The sequence below is a fragment of the Elgaria multicarinata genome, chromosome 1 (genome assembly GCF_023053635.1).
Source record: "Elgaria multicarinata webbii isolate HBS135686 ecotype San Diego chromosome 1, rElgMul1.1.pri, whole genome shotgun sequence".
NCBI classification, from domain to species: domain Eukaryota; kingdom Metazoa; phylum Chordata; class Lepidosauria; order Squamata; family Anguidae; genus Elgaria; species Elgaria multicarinata.
In genome coordinates this window covers 207,204,193-207,221,671 of record NC_086171.1, presented here as the reverse complement: position 1 = coordinate 207,221,671, position 17,479 = coordinate 207,204,193, and the positions used below count along the sequence as shown (strand labels likewise).

At 44.6% G+C, this 17,479-nt stretch overlaps 1 protein-coding gene across 1 annotated transcript in view; it reads left to right on the top strand.

Moving 5' to 3' along the window:
- Window positions 1–16,372, top strand: part of GATA5 (GATA binding protein 5) — a 39,439-nt gene extending 23,067 nt beyond the window's left edge. The window contains exons 4-7 of the mRNA XM_063120791.1: window positions 6,887–7,012; window positions 9,706–9,793; window positions 11,902–12,011; window positions 16,214–16,372. Coding sequence (XP_062976861.1) covers window positions 6,887–7,012; window positions 9,706–9,793; window positions 11,902–12,011; window positions 16,214–16,372 — 483 coding nt within the window. The remainder of the gene's footprint in view (window positions 1–6,886; window positions 7,013–9,705; window positions 9,794–11,901; window positions 12,012–16,213) is intronic.
- Window positions 16,373–17,479: the final 1,107 nt, after the last annotated feature.

The window sequence follows — 17,479 nt, the reverse complement described above, 5'->3', positions numbered from 1 at the left end:
GGTGGGACCAGCAGTCCTTCAACATCTGTAGGGCCTCACACCTGTCCTAGAGACACCAGTTCAAGCCTCCACTGTGGGCTTATTCCTGTTAGCAAGTGACTATTGTTATAAACACACACACACACACACACACACACACACACACATACATATATTATTATTATTATTATTATTATTATTATTATTATTAGTTCATGGCAAAAGTTTGAATTCTTAAGTTTGGCCTTTGCCATTGCTGGTGTTGTATCTATTTAACATCATACCTTCTCATAAGCATTGCAAAATGCTCTTTTATATATGCTGCCTTTTTGCCAATTTTATTTTGAATTCATCCAAATCTTTTTAATCTTGAGAATGCTATTCTCATCCATGCCCCCCTCCCCCCGCTCTCTCTCTCTCTCTCACACACACACACACACACACACACAAACACACTGAAATCTTTGCCCATGCTTTCAGGATTCCAGTTTAGTGCTCCAACTTTGGATTTTGCAATGGAAACTCAAGGTTTCAAAATGCACATCCACTCCAAATTCAGTCTGCGCAACTCTGATGTCACAAGAGAGGAAGCTTTTTGACCACGTTTGAATTTAAGGACTTCGCAGTTCATTAAATTTATAGTGTGTGCCTGTCCCGTTCACTATTACTCACCAAGTGTTCAAGTGTAGCCTTTTTTCCGTCGGTTGTTTGGAGAATAGATCATATACTTCTGGCAGGGAAAGTGTTGACTTGTCCTTGGGATTCCAAAAGAATTTCCCATGAACTCTATCTGGCTTTGTTGTTGGGTTATATTCTGAAAGTATGGCGTTTGGGTAGATACACAGAATTGGGTACAGGACAAATTCGGCAAGATGGTGCCAGTTCAGTGTTTGGGTAGAAAGAGGGAGACGGTTGGGCAGGTGAAGAGTTTAGAGGTCTCTCCTAATGATCTTTTCTCCTAACGAAGCATGGCTGGGAACAAAAGCCTCTGGCGAGGCAAACCAGAGGAGACACTTACATATTTCTTTCCCAGTTAAAATGGGACTGTCCCTCATTCTATGTGACTGGAGAAAATCTGGGTTTAAATGTACAGATCAGCAGTGATCACCAAAAAAAAAGGTATCTCTTTTTCTTTCCACACAGATGGAAATGGGCTAAGAGGGCTCTTTTATCTCCCCCCCCCTTCCTGCTTTCTCTGTTTCAGGCTTCAGGGCGGCTTTGATTCAATTTTCTTTTAATTAATATGATGGGATGCGCTCGCCTATGCGATTGCCATTCTTATTATTTGTAATTATGATTTTTATTGTTGTAATCCAATTATTTTATGTTGGAAGCTCCTCCGATGTTCCGTTTTGAAGACGAACAGGGTTGCATTCTCATTTTCTTTTCTTCCATTACAATAAACAATCAGAGAAAAGAACCGTACGGCTGAGCGTCGCGTGCGTAGCTTGAGCGCAAATGGGACTGGGGCTCTCTTCACCTTGGAACATTTCTCCAGCTCTGCCGTTGAGCGAGCCTCTCGTTGAAATGTCCCAGCATGTTTTGAATAAATTCATTTCAAAGTCCATGGTGCCGAGCGCTTATCAGCTGCATTTGGCTGCTGGATGCAGCCTGTGATGGGCTTTCTGTTGAAGGGCTCAGTCCAGTTTTGTATAAATAAACACGGCAGGGTGCAATGCTGAAGTCAACAACTTCCTAGCCAAGGTCAAAACTCTATAAAGGCGGACTGGAATAGGAAGGGGGTAGGAATTCACTTTCTCTTAAGAAAACCGTTGGCACGATCCCAGCAGAGTGTGTGTGTGCTGCGTGCGTGCATGCGTGCGTGTGCTTGCTTCCCGCCCTTCCCAATGTCAAAACCAAACCTGTATCTCCCTCCCTTCTTAGCACCAAAGCCAAATGTCAGGGAGAAGGAATGTCAAATGGAATTCTCCTCCTCTGGAAGCGTCACACTCTTCGTTTAAGGCAGGGGTGTACAACCTCATGCCCCGGGGCTCAAATCCTCTCCTCTGTCAGTCACAATCCTGTCCTCTGGGGCTCTCTGAAGGCCACACCCACTCCCCCTAGACCCCTCCCTCCCCCCCAATCAACAATCATTTGGTGGGTTCCTGTCTTTTGTGTAGTTTTCCCTTCCCCATATTAAAAACTTGAAATGCCTCTCCTAAGGCTTATGTGGTGGTTTTAATTTGAAATATACCGGTATTGGGGTGGCAGCTCTGGCCCCTTTGCCTTTCACCTCCCCCCCCCCGGAATATGGCCCCCAAGCTCTTCTCTGAAATGGAATTTGGTCCTTGGTCCTGCACTCCTGCTTTAAGGTCTTATGGAGCATAGCTAAGTCTGAGCCATGAACCAGGAAGTTTCTCTTGTTGAAATGTAGTCTCTGCCCTGTGCTCCGAGGGTGGCCTTAGTTCATTGGTCTTTAATTGGTGGGTTGGGACCCACTATAGCTGGTGTACACAGCCTTTTCAGCTCCGATGCTGGCTTAGAGGTTGGGGGGCACACATATATGCACAGAGATGCATGTGCATACATGTGCATGCGCGCATGCACACACAAGCGATCTTGATTTAGAATGCCTTTTCTTCACTGCTAGCAGCTGCGGAGAAAGAGCTACCTGTTGTAAAGGAAGCACGCACCAGCAAAGCTGGCCTTTGGACTGGATTTAGCACAGATCCCCGGAAAGAACGCTCACAGCTCACAATTTGGAGGTTTAAGACCATTTATTTCAGGAAATGGGTAGGTTACATGGGATTAGCAACTAAAATTATTAAAACATGCATATATATAAGAACCCAGAAAAAGCAAGCCAAAACTAAAACTACAATTCATACATCACCCAGCCTTGGAGTCAGCCAGCCGCGCTGAACTCCCCCCACAAAGTATACTTTATAGTTTCTTTTCTCCAACTCCTTCCCCCCTCCCCTTGGCTTTTCATACGTAGATCTTTCACACCTCCGCCTGAGCTGTTAATGTCTCTCAAGGCCAAGCGGACATGCCTCAGGCGGTTCCTGGTTGCAACATTCTCCCCCATGCAGCTGGGCCGCTTATCTCCCTCTTCCTATGAACCATAATAATAAAATTAACATGTTAAAAGACAGACCAGCCCCTGTTCCATTCACCCATCCCTTACACCTGTCTCAAGATCTCTGGGGGAGATTGTGGAGAGGGGAAATTGGCATGGGAGAATTTGGTGGATGGTGCAGCACACTTGGGGGGCTGCAGTAAAAAGTTGCACACACTACTGGATCGCAGCCTGACCACAGTGGGTCACAACAGTGGCACTACCACCATACAAATAGATGAGGAGGAGGAGGAGGAGGAGGAGGAGGAGGAGGAGGAGGAGGAGGAGGAGGAGGGTGATGATGATCATTCACCAACAACTGGCTGTCAAATTCAATCTCATCAAGCAACCTACACCATACTATACACACTCACCTGAAACAATCTTGGAAAATGCAGATCATAAAATATATTGGGACAGAACAATTCAAACGGACAAGACAATACCTTCCAACCAACCAGGCATAACAGTTATAGAGAAAAATGAAAAACACACTTATCTCATTGACATAGCAATAGCTAATGACAAAAATGTTGTAGAAAAGGAAGAGGAAAAGAGAGAGAAATATACACCACTGGCCATGAAAGTTAAAGGACTATGGCAACAGGAAAAGGTCACAATTATTCCATTAGTCACATCAGTCACCAGCATCACATCAAAAATCTATGCAGAGAACCTTCAGAAACTGGACCTACCAAAATACATCTACACCAACATCCAGAAAGAGGTCATATTTAAAACATGCTCAATTGTCAGGAAATTCCTGAGTCAGTGAAGGACAGCATAACTTGGCAAAGCCTGTCATGTCAGTCTGGAAGAATTGCCACAAGCGAGGAGGAGGAGGAGGAGGAGGAGGAGGCACCTGCCTGCCTCTAATCAAGGACACTTGTAGAAATGGTTTGTTGAATCAAAAGTGCATCCCCCAAGGCATCTTTGGGTAATAATAATAATAATAATAATAATAATAAGAAGAAGAAGAAGAAGAAGAAGAAGAAGAAGAAGAAGAAGAAGAAATAATCATCCATTAACCATAATAAAGATTTGGATTATAGCCAATCAGACTGATGCTCCATCTAACTCAGGGTTAGGCATCCTTTTGGCCCCCTGAGTACATTTGGCAATTTGAGGAACAGTTACGGGTACCACCACAAAATGGTTGCTAACGGAAGCGTGGCAAATCAGACAAGGACACTGCCCAAGAAACTAAGTACAAAGCAGAGGTGGGGTCTGAGCCAATACACCAAACAACTCCTTTAAACACACACTTTTTGTTACCTTTTTTGGGCAGTATAAAAATGCAATAGATAAATAAAGTGGGACAGTTTGAGCACCTTACTAGGTGCCAAGAAATATATCCAGGGCTCACTGGTGTCCATCGGCACTACGTTGCTTACTCCTGATCATCCACAGTGTTGTCTACACTGACTGGCAGCAGTTCTCTAGCGTCTTAGACAGGGGCCTTTCCCAGTCCTATCTAGAGATGTCAGACATTGAACCTGGAAACAAACCTCCATCACTGAGCTATGGCTCTTTCCTAAAAGTGTGGCCCTTGTCTCCCCAATGCAGTGATGTGTGAGAATTCAGCCCAAGATCTCTTGCACCCAGAACAAGTCCCATGCCCCTGGGCCAAGGGTGTATAGGAATGTATGGATTGGGTAAATCCATTTCATGCATTGTCAGGCCCCTTTCATTCCATCATCCATCCATTGATAGAATCAGATTTTTTATTTTGTTTCCAAATTTGCACAAATTTGCATTTGCTCAAATGCAAATCTGCACAAATCAATGCATGCAAAAATGCACAAATCCCCCCCTATGCACTTTTCCACACTTTAGCCTATAGGGAAAATGCATTTTTGACCTGTGTGTGTGTGTGTAGTATTCCATGATGAAATTTGCACAAAATTCTTGAAAGTTTTAAAAAAATAATCTGCAAGTCTATGGAATCCGCTCAACAAGGGAGAAGCCGATCCGTTGCAGAATTGGCAGGTCAGATTCATAAATATCTGAACTCATTTGGTTCTATGGTAGAGTTCTCTGACTTCGCGAAGGGTGGGGAACCTGAGACTTTCCAGACGTTGAACTTCTGTTCTCATCTTCTATGGCCATTGACCATGGTGGCAGGCAGTTGAAGTGGAGTGCTTCTGGAGTGTGCTAGGTTCAGGAAAGCTGCTTTATGATTTCATTTTTCTATATCTAATATATTTATTTATTTATTTATTTATTTATTACATTTCTATACCGCCCAATAGCCGGAACTCTCTGGGCGGTTCACAAAAATTAAAAACATTCGAAGTATAAAACAACAGTATAAAACCATAGTACAAAATACAATATAAAAGCTCAACCAGATAAAAACAGCAGCAATGCAAAATTACAAATTTAAAACACCAAGTTAAAATTTATTTATAGACAGGGGCCTTTTCCTGATTTATATACGGGAGTATAGTCTGCCAGCTAAGGGTAAACATGCATCTGAAGTGGGCGCTCGCCCACAAAAGCTTTTGCCAACATAAATCTGTTGGGTTTTGAAATGCCACAAGGCTCAACGCAAATCCTTTGCAAGTAATCACGAACCAAGCCATCAAAGAGAAGCAAGGTAGCCTAGAATGGAGGGGCACAACTTCTATTTTAACCGCTGCCTTTGCAAACAGAACTTTCAAATGTCTTCCCTGCCTCATCACAGCATCCTTCTTCCTGAAACGCTGAAACTGACTACGATCTTTGCAGAACTTGGCATTTGGGTTCCTGTTCCTTTCACCTCGTTCATCATTTGTGGTCTCAAGTTTTTAATAGTAAAGTAAACTGAGATGAAGTTCTTCATAGTGTACATAATTTCCAAGGCAGCAGGATGATGATCAGCAGGGACTGATAGTTTCTCCCTCTGAGGCTGAGGAGCAACACTGAAGCACCTGAAATGAGAGCTGGTGGAATCACGCAGTCAGCCAGTCTACACGATGTATCTATTGCCGGATTGCACCACTTCAGACTGCCAATTAGGGCATGGGGGTCAAAAGTTAGAGAGTTCACCCCACCATCACCCATACGTGAAGCCAAATATTCCCTTATATTTAAAGATTCCCCAAATGACACATCAGTTAAGAATGTGGCCCTGAACAGCTGTAATTTCCCCGCATTTTGGAACTTGCCTTGCATGAATCTTTAATATTACATGTTAAACCGAAAGGTTGTTGTTAATTGATTTAGCACTTGCTTGTTTCTTATTATTCTAAAAGTCCCATCATTTAGGGAACTCAATTAGCTTCAGCCATTCCAGAAAATTAATTTGCCTCTTTGCATTTTCAGAAATGTAATTAATGTAATTGGCTTATTCATAGCAAGAAGTATCTCTCTGTGTGTCTGTGTGTGTGTGTGTAAGTGAAATTACTCTTTTTAAATTCTTTGCCCCATGTTGCTTTTATACTGTTGTTTTTATGTTTCTGATGGTTTTTTAAAAATTTTGTATACTTTTTAACGTTTACCATTTTTGACTGTTGTAAACCGCCCAGAGAGCTTCGGCTGTGGGGCGGCACATAAATGTAATAAATAAAATAAATGTATAAATAAATATTGTGAAATATTTTCTTTGGCAAAATATCCATTTAACTTTATTGGAAGGGTTTAAAAGGGGTATTTTTAAAACTTGCAAATAGAAGTGATCTCTGCAGGACATTACTGTTTACCAATGAATGCTGTTGTCTCTGGTACTGAACCAACAATTCTATCATTCAGCAAATGCCCTTAATCTCCAATTTCCAACTCTTCCACTTCATTCAAATCTAATTCTCCACCACCCCCTGCAAGACACTGCCTGTGCAGTTAGTGTATTTTGTTTTTCTTCTTTTTCAGTCCTCGTCTAGACGTGCAGGTCTCTGCTGCACTAACTGTCACACAACCAATACTACACTCTGGAGACGAAACGCTGAAGGGGAGCCGGTCTGCAATGCATGTGGATTATACATGAAACTCCATGGGGTAAGGTGTAAGCTTTGTAAACCTTACAGCTTTGTAAACCTGTTTTATTTCTTTATTACATTTATATCCCGGTTTTCCATCGAGGAGCTCAAAGTAGCATAGATGGTTTCCCATGCATAAGTAATCGTATCCTCACAACAACCCTATGAGGTAGACTAGGCTGAGAGATGGCAACTGGCCCAAAGTCATTCAAAGAGTGTCTTAGGGTGACATTGCCCCCCAAAAAGAGCCTAAAAGATATTTCAAAATCAGTACTATAAATTAAGCAGAAATAAATACATCTCATTATAGTGAATTTTCTATTTTCAACAATGGATATAGTTTAATATAAATGAAGTTAAGCTTAAGCGTTTTAGATTTTGTTTTATGTTGCATTTGCCTTATTTTGTCTTAGCTGTTTTATATGTGAATGGCCTATGCCCCATGCAAGAAATAAAGAATATCAATTATATCTCTCATTACAGTGAGGGGTTAAAGGCTATGACCAGGTGACCCTGTGTCCCTGCTCCGTCTGCTATTGATGGGCAACTTCGAAGCCCCGTTCTCTCTTTTTATAGCATAATTTCAATGAATAGAATCATTAGTAGAGTTGGAAGGCGCCTATAAGGCCATTGAGCCCAACCCCCTGCTCAGTGAAGGAATCCACCCTAAAGCATCCCCGACAGGTGGTTGTCCAGCTGCTTCTTGAATGCCTCTAGTGTGGGGAGCCCACCACCTCCCTAGGTAACTGGTTCCATTGTCGTACTGCTCTAACAGTCAGGAAGTTTTTCCTGATGTCCAGCTGGAATCTGGCTTCCTGTAACTTGAGCCCATTATTCCATGTCCTACACTCTGGGATGATCGAGAAGAGATCCTGGCCCTCCTCTATGTGACAGCCTTTTAAGTATTTGAAGAGTGCTATATTTATTATTGCCAAAAACATCAAATGTGATTTCTCTCTCTCTCTCTCTCTCTCACACACACACACACTTTTGATTCCTTTAGCCATCTTGTATCACTTCATTTATTTGTTTATTTATTTGGCAATGAGAAACCTCTTAAATTGTCTCACATCAAATGCTGTGGATGCAATCCACACCACAAATTTATTTATTTTATTTTTATTTTATTTATTTATTTATTATGGTATTTATATCCTGCCTTTTTTCCTCCAAGGAACCCAAGGCAGTGTACATAATCCTCATCCTCCTCTCCATTTTATCCTCACCACAACAACCCTGTGGGGTAGGGTGGGCTGAGAGTCCATGACTGGCCCAAAGTCACCCAGTGGATTTTCACGACCGAGCAGGGACTAGGACCCGGATCTCCCAACTCCCAGTCCAACACTTTAACCACTACACCACGCTTGCATGTGCAGCCTTTTTCATCAGTTTGGTGCATTGCCAGATCCAAATATGAAAACATTGGGACATCAGCCATCCTTCACATTCTCTAGGGGGGAAAGTATTGGGGTGTTCAAGAGGTTGGGGGGCACTTAAGCGGGCTGTGGCTCAGAGGTGGAGCACATGCGTTGCCTGCAGAAGAGGTTCCAGGTTCAATCCCCAGAAACTACAGGTAGGGCTAGAAAAACACTTGCCTGAATCGCTGGGGAGCCTCAGCCAATCAGTGTCAGCAGTACTGGGCTAGAGGGACCAATGGTCTGATTCAGAATAATGCAGCTTCCTGGGTTCTAGGGTGACCACAAGAAAAGCAGGACAGGGCTGCTGTATCTTTAACAGTTGTTTAGAAAAGGGCATTTCAGCAGGTGTCGTTTGTATGCATGCAGCACCTGGTAACATTCCCCCTTCATCGCAACAGTTAAAGCTGCAGGAGCCCTGCCCTCTTTTGCATCTGTTCACTGTAGTATAGCCCCTGCAGCTTTAACTGTTGTGTTGAAGAGGGAATTTCACCAGGTGCTGCATGAATACAGATGGCACCTGCTGTAATTCCCTTTTCTATGCCACTGTTAAAGATACAGGAGCCCTGTCCTCCTTTTCATATGGTCACCCTGTTGAGTTCCTATCCTATACTCAACTGGAAGTCAATCCCATTGAGGTCAATTGGACTTACCTTTGAGTAGACACTTAGATGATTGCACTGTAAATCCCCTCCTTCCAGATTATTGTGCCTTTCAGCTTTTGAAGACATGGTCCCCAATTAATCTGCCCTTGAGCCCTTAGGCTAAGCATCCCCAACCTGGAACCCCGCAAATTGGTTGGACTACAGCTTCCATAATCCTTATCCAGCATGCCCATGATGGTGGGATGTGGATGATTGCAATTCTAGTCCAATCCATTTGGCAAGTACCATGTTGGGAAGGCTGCACGAGACTGTCCTTTTCCTACTAACATAATATGGTGATTCTTTCTAACCAGTAGTATAGAGAGAGGGAAACTGGGATCATAGAACAGTAGAGTTGGAAGGGGCCTATAAGGCCATCGAGTCCAACGCCCTGCTCAATAGAGGAATACACCTTAAAGCATCCCTGGCAGATGGCTGTCCACTATATAATATATAATTTGTTGGGAAGTCCTCCAAATATTGTGCCTCATGCATCTGCTAGCCAAGGACTGCCAATGAGAAAAATAGCCCACTGTGAAGGACAAGGACACATTGTGTGCTCTGCAAATATACAGTGCCTAAAAAGGGGAAAGTTGTATGTATGTGGATAGTGTGGAAATGCAGGCCTAAATCTTGCCCTTCTTTATGTCAAGGTGCCAAGACCTCTGGCAATGAAAAAAGAAAGCATCCAGACGAGGAAGAGGAAACCTAAAAATATCACCAAAGGCAAATCCTCAACAGGTAACTGCTATCATCAGGATCATGATCATGTCATCAGTGCACACGGTGCTTTATGAAGTGCTAGAGGACACTCCAAGGAGCCTATCATCTAAATTTATACACAGAGAAGACAATGAAGGAAGGGGAAAGTTTAGGGCGGCAGGGATGTGCATTTGTCCAAGTTACTCTTTCTCTCTCCCTCTGATCTACAGTTAAGCCAATGTAGATGTGGATGCAGAGGTAGGTGTGTGTGTGTGTGTTACCATCAACTCTACCCATTCCCCAAACCCACAGTATGCAGTGGTGCAATCCAGCAAGAATTGTTTTGTATGGTTTGCTGAGAATCTGTCTTGGCCCTGATAAATAACAAAGGAAAAGGGGTTAACAACCCCAAATCATTCAAGGGTAAAAGTGATTTAAAAGGATGATAGTATTATGGAAATGAAGATCCTTGACTTAAACAAGTCAGAGCTGCAACAAGTGAGGAAGTTCAGGGCAGGGAACTTATGCCATCAGATTCCAAGGAGACCTTCCATTGCCCCGATGTAGCTTTTGGCCACATTTGTTTCACCTGCCTTGGGTGCCTTGGCAGAAAAGCAGTGCATAAATGCATAAAATAAAATAAACACAATGATGCAGTGTCATTGTTCAGCCACCTCTGCTTTCTCATGGGATCCCTCATTAATTCCCTGACCCATTTTTGTGTGCTTTTGCCGTCAGCAGTTGGTCACTATTCTGTGGTCATTGATCATGCTCAGTCCTCAAACCACTAAGCAGGCTCAAACTTTACGGAAAAGGACCATACCTCTGAGCAGGCTCGAACTTTAGGAAACAGGACCGTACCTCTGAGCAGGCTTAAACTTTGGGGGGGGGGGGAGCGTACCTCTGAGCAGGCTCAAACTTGAGGAAAAAATAGCATACTTCTAAGCAGGCTTAAACTTTACGGAAAAGGACCATACCTCTGAGCAGGCTTGAACTTTAGGAAACAGGACCGTACCTCTGAGCAGGCTTAAACTTTAGGGGGGGGGGAGCATACCTCTGAGCAGGCTCAAACTTGAGGAAAAAATAGCATACTTCTAAGCAGGCTCAAACTTTACGGAAAAGGACCATACCTCTGAGCAGGCTCGAACTTTAGGAAACAGGACCGTACCTCTGAGCAGGCTTAAACTTTAGGGGGGGGGGGAGCATACCTCTGAGCAGGCTCAAACTTGAGGAAAAAATAGCATACTTCTAAGCAGGCTCAAACTTTACGGAAAAGGACCATACCTCTGAGCAGGCTCGAACTTTAGGAAACAGGACCGTACCTCTGAGCAGGCTTAAACTTTGGGGGGGGGGAGCGTACCTCTGAGCAGGCTCAAACTTGAGGAAAAAAGAGCGTACTTCTAAGCAGGCTTAAACTATAGGGAAAAGGAGTGTACCTCTGAGCAGGCTTAAACTTTAGGGGGGAAAGCATACTTCTAAGCAGGCTCAAACCTGAGGAAAAAAGAGCGTACTTCTAAGCAGGCTTAAACTTGAGGAAAAAGGAGCGTACCTCTGAGCAGGCTTAAACTTTAGGGGTGGGGAGCGTACCTCTGAGCAGGCTCAAACTTGAGGGAAAAAGAGCGTACTTTTAAGCAGGCTTAAACTATAGGGAAAAGGAGTGTACCTCTGAGCAGGCTTAAACTTTAGGGGGGAAAGCATACTTCTAAGCAGGCTCAAACCTGAGGAAAAAAGAGCGTACTTCTAAGCAGGCTTAAACTTGAGGAAAAAGGAGCGTACCTCTGAGCAGGCTTAAACTTTAGGAAAAAAGAGCGTATCTCTGAGGAGGCTCAAATTTTAAGGGGTGGGGGCGAAGTGTACCACTGAGCAAGCTCAAACCTTAAGGGGGGAAATGCAAAGGGGTGTCGTTAGAATTTTCCCTGAAGTTTTTTTGTAGTCCTTGGGGTTTCCCCATGACTGCTGATACCTCTTTTGTGCATGGATGATGTTCTTTTGGTTATATAAGAATCGGCACTTGGAGAATTGCGTTTCCTATCAGCATATTCAAGAGAAGGAAAAGGAATGGTGTTTGTAGGTGATGCTTGCAAAAGGTGATAATGATGATATCTGCTCCATGCCTTCAATAATATATAACTTCCCCTCTCCTTCAGGTTCCACAGCTTCCACCACCAATTCCCCTTCCTCCATTACAAACTCCGAAAGCACCGTCACTTTAAAAACGGAACCCGTGGTAACATCGCAATATCCAGGACAATCTATAGTGTCCACTTCCCAGGTAAAGTATAATGGAAGCTGCAGAAAGTTTTGACTTTTGTTTTTTAAAAAAACACACATTTTTATTCCACTTCTCAATTTATGTATTGCCAAAGTGATCAGCGATATATTCAACCATAATGTTCAATGCAGCATTTAAAGCAATAATACCACTGTCAAATCAAAGACAACTGCAACCGGTTCCTTTGAGATGAGCCGTAGGGTAGCCGTTCCTATATCACTAAAATAAAAAAAGAGGGAACGCATCACCCAAAGAGAAAACAGAAGAGGATTCATATTTACATAAACTGTGCATGTGCTGATTAGAAAGAATGACTAAAATTTAAGGCAGTGGAGACTGGTGGATCCAATTTTGGTGGGGCTGTGTATCCATTACGGGTTTCAGTCAGAACCACCCAGAACTCTAAAGGAGCTGTCCAAGGTCCTGAATAGGGGTGTGCACGGACCCCCCACTCCGCTTCATTTTAAGATCCGCCATTTTCGGATCGGCCCACTCCGCCCCGCCCCCACTCCACCTGTGCCCACTCCGCTCCGCTCGGAGCTCCGGATCCGGATCGGAGCTCCGGTCCCCCCCCATGGGGGGGTTACCGGGCCCTGCCACCATCGCCGCCCATGCGGCGACGGCGGCAGAGCCCAGTAAGGAGGAGGGGGGCCTTACCTGCCTTCGTCCGTGGTCCGTCGCCATCTTCAATTGAGCCCGTGGTTCCACCAGGAAGTCTGGGCCGCAAGTGCGGCCCAGACTTCCTGCTGGAACCACGGGCTCAATTGGAGACGCTGACGGACCGCGGATGGAGACAGGTAAGGGAGAGGAGGGCGGGGGGCGTTACCGGGCCCTGCTGCTGTCGCCGCATGGGCGACAGCGACAGCGGCTGGGCCCAGTAAACCCCACTTACCTTTCCGGCGGAGCTCCGGATCGAGGCGAAGGATCCGCCTTCACCTCGATCCTCTTCGCCACGCTCCGCCGGCCCCCCAATCCTCTTCGCCTCCGCCTTAAGGGCAGGCAAAGCCCCCCGCTCCGCTACTGCTTCTCCGGTCCGATTAGAAGCGGAGCACATCCCTAGTCCTGAACATAAGTTTCCACATTTTGGATTGCTCCTTTAGAATTCTGGCTAGTTCTGACAGAAACCCAGAATGGATTCACTGCCCCATCAAAATCGGAGCCACCGGCCTCCACTGATTTAGGGATCTATCTCACCGGAGTGGGGAAAGCTATAGCCAGGTGGCCTGTGTGCTGCTCAGTCTACTGTCAAGGCCCAGTCCTTCCTTCTGATGGTTCTATGCCTTTCTACCAGACTTAAGACTGGACATCCCTTCAAATAGAGAATCCCTTTAAATAACCCCCTGTCGTTTGTAAAGTAGGTAGCATCCTATTGGCTGAGGGTTATAAATTGTGAGGGACAGCAAGCAGCTGCAATAGCCCTGAGTGGGAGGGAAGGGTGGCCCCCGTCCCAGCATCCAGGGCAAGAAACTTTGCCACTGATCCCTATGTCAATTTCTTTCACACAACACAGCCATTCTGACCTGCACTCTGTTGCTGAGTGGATCTGGATGATGGAGTTAATGTGTCCCAGAGTGCAGGACACAGAATAATGGGCTCAAGTTGCAGGAAGCCAGATACTGGCTGGACGTCAGGAAAAACATCCTGACTGTTAGAGCAGGATGACAATGGAACCAATGGCCTAGGGAGGTTGTGGGCTCTCCCACACTAGAGGCCTTCAAGAGGCAGCAGGACAACCATCTGTCAGGGATGCTTTAAGGTGGATTCCTGCATTGAGCAGGGGTTTGGACTCAATGGCCTTATAGGCCCCTGCCAACTCTACTATTCTATGCGTGGCTTCAGCTTTTTGTTAAAATTTTAACACAGGATTGTGGGACAGGCATGGCAAAAGCTGCACATTGACTGCCTCAAACCAAATTTATGGCAAAGGCCTGGGGGAGGAGGGGAATCTTAGTTCTGCAAATTCGCATTACTTTCAGAATGCTGAGTCACATCCATATGTTAGTTGCATCAGGCAAGTGTACCTTTAGTAAATCTTACCTGGTAAAGGGTTGTGCAAGAGCTACCATAGGGCAATAAAGGCTTCATCTTGGCAGAAAGTATGCTTGCTCGGCAAATCTCTTTTAACAGTGTAACTCACAATTTGACCAAAATGACCACAAGGAAGAAGTTGTTTGAGTAGTTATATGTTCTAAGTATTAGATTATTTATTCTTGTAATAGAACACATTTGACTTCTGTCAATATGCTATGTTATGAACTTACAGCATGGCAGAAGAACAAACTGCCCAGAGAACTCTAGCTATGGGGGCGGTATATAAATGTAATAAATAAATAAATATATAAATAAGAGGAAAGCCCCAATACTATATTTTGCCACAGGCTGTCTCTCTGAATTCCTCCCTCTGCTCTACTGTCTGTTTGACATGGCAAATCTGAACTTAAGAAGAGTCATGCTGGATCAGACCAAGGGTCCATCTACTCCACAATCTGTTCACACAGTAGCCAACCAGCTGTCGATAGGAAATCCACAAGCAGAACAGGAGTGCAACAGCACCCACCTACCCATGTTCCCCAGCAACTGCTGTACATAGGCATACTGCCTCTGATACCAGAGGTAGCACATAGCCATCAGGACTAGTAGCCATTGATATAGCCTTCTCCTCTAGGAATTTATCCAACCCCCCTTTAAAGCCATCCAAATTGGTGGCTGTCACTACATCTCGTGGTAACGAATTCCATAGTTTAACTATGCGCTCTGTGAAGAGGTCCTTCCTTTTATTGGGCCTGAATCTCCTACCAATCAGCTTCATTGGATGACCCTCAGTTCTTGTATTACGGGAGAGGGAGAAAAATGTCTCCCTATCCACATTTTCCACACCATGCATGATTTTGTACACCTTTATCACGTCTCCCCTAAAAGTGTGCCAGAAATATGTTGGTATACAAGATCTTGCTGACCTCTTGTAAGCCTCCTAGATTGTTGATTGCCAAATGGTATTTATTTATTTATTTATTTATTTATTTATTTATTACATTTCAATACCACCCAATAGCCGGAGCTCTCTGGGCGGTTCACAAAAATTAAAAACATTCAAAGTATAAAACAACAGTATAAAACCATACTATAAAATACAATATAAAAGCTCAACCAGACAAAAACAGCAGCAATGCAAAATTACAAATTTAAAACACCAAGTTAACATTTATTTATAGACTGTTAAAATGCTGGGAGAATAAAAAGGTCTTCACCTGGCGTCTAAAAGCATATAATGTAGGTGCCAAGCATATAATGTAGGTGCCTTAGGGAGCTCATTCCACAGCCGAGGTGCCACAGCAGAGAAGGCCCTCCTCCTGGTAGCCACCTGCCTCACTTCCTTTGGCAGGGGCTCACGGAGAAGGACCCCTGAGGATGTCCTTAGGGTCCAGGCAGGTACATACGGGAGGAGGTGTTCCTTCAGATAGCCTGGCCCCAAGCCGTCTAGGGCTTTAAATGTTAATACCAGCACTTTGAATCGGGCCCAGACCTGGACTGGCAGCCAATGAAGCTGGAAAAGGACTGGCGTGATGTGGTCTCATCGGCCAATCCCTGTTAGTAACCGTGCTGCCCTGTTTTGATGGTAAGTCAAAGAAACCTTTTGAAGCCTAGTATTGCCTCTCCCGACATGAACCTACCCTTACGCTACGCTCAACATCTAAGGTCCTCCTTCGAGTGCCTACTCCGAGGGAAGCTCGATGGATGGCAACAAGGGAGAGGGCCTTTTCAGTGGTGGCCCCCCAATTATGGAATGATCTCCCCCAACGAGGCTCACCTGGCGCCAACATTGATATCTTTTTGGTGTCAGGTCAAGACTTTTCTCCCAGGCTGTTAATAACATATGCTGAGTTGTTTTTTTAACTGACCCCAGAATAGCTGTTTTAAATGGATATTGCTGTTTTTATGCTTTTGATGGTTTTAAATTTCTGTATATTTGTTTTTAACGTTCACTGTTTTAACTTTTGTAAACTGCCCAGAGAGCTTTGGCTGTGGGTTGGTATATAAATGTAATAAATAAGTAAATCTGTACCAGAGGTTGCAGACAAGGGTAGCACATGGGACTAGCCATGGGGCCAGCACATGGTTTGCAGGGCCAGGGGTTTGATTTGAAATAACCAGCTTACCATTCATTTCCTTACTGTCCACCTTTATAGGGTCCAAGCCAGTCTGAAGATACACTGGCCGACAGCCACCCGCAGTTCAAGTACGAACCAGAGGATTACGCTTTCAGTTCAGCTGCCATGGCACCGCAGCAGCCGGGACTCAGCGTCCCCCTTCGCCAAGACTCGTGGTGCGCCCTGGCACTAGCCTAGGAAACCGGTCTTCCATTTCGAAATCAAACGCACTGCAAAAGAACAACCTTTTCTTCTTAGGAAGTCTGGGTCATGGGCAAAAAGGACCTTCCCTCCTAAACCACTCTGGATCAGACAGATTTCCTGTAATCAACACTGTTGTAGGTTTCCAAAGGCCGGCTTCTTTTTCTGTGGAGGACTCTGCATTAGATGCACCGATTGAGTATGGTCAATGGCATACGCCTTGAGGCATCTGACCCGTCTGCTATTTTGGTTCTCTAAAAGCTTTTACTCTTACCCACACCAATCGAGAGCAGGAGAAACCAGGCCCTCTGTTCTCAGGACGAGGTCTTCTCTGTGATCCATCCTAAAGAAATGAATCCCAGAATCTATGTTTTGTTCATGGTGATTCTCCCTTGCCCCTTTTTATGACTCCTCTGTGTGCAATTTTGTTCCACTTCCCAATAAAGACTATGATAGAATGTGGCAGCAAGTAACTTAATTTTATTAAAATGTAAACAGTGTTGCCTTCCTGATGTTTATTGGTGGTGGCAAGGCAAGGAGGAGAGAAGGTGGGGGAGGAAACCACCCCGGTTTTAAAACATTGTCTGATTGATATTAAAAAACAATCCTCTTTATAGCGTGTTAGCTTCTGGAGTACCTAATTTATCACCATTTAAAAACAAGTCACATCCTCAAATAGCCTTACGTTGCTTTGCCAAGGGTAACTCTGCCAGCGAAAGTTTCTCAACCTTCCACTGTGCTACCAGCCGCCATTTTTTTCCCTCCAAAATGCCCCTTGTTGTCACATAACATTGTTACAGGGCATTCTGGGTATTGTTATTATTAATGGCTGCTGGCAGCAGAAAAGAGCCACTAGTGAATTTCCTTGACCCTGAAATTCCCACCTCAAAAAACCACAAAAGTGAGGTGGTGGCTTTGCTCAAGAAGTTTTGCTTCCTGAGGCGAAGGACAAGATGGTGCCCCCTCCCATTCCATGCACAAAAGCCAACTGGACTGGCAGTGTGTCTTCAATACTGATGATGGGATAGCATCCTCCACTGCTCCTGAAGGTAGCAGGCTAACCTAAGAGGCAGAGACCAGGCCACATGGAATATCGGTGTCTCC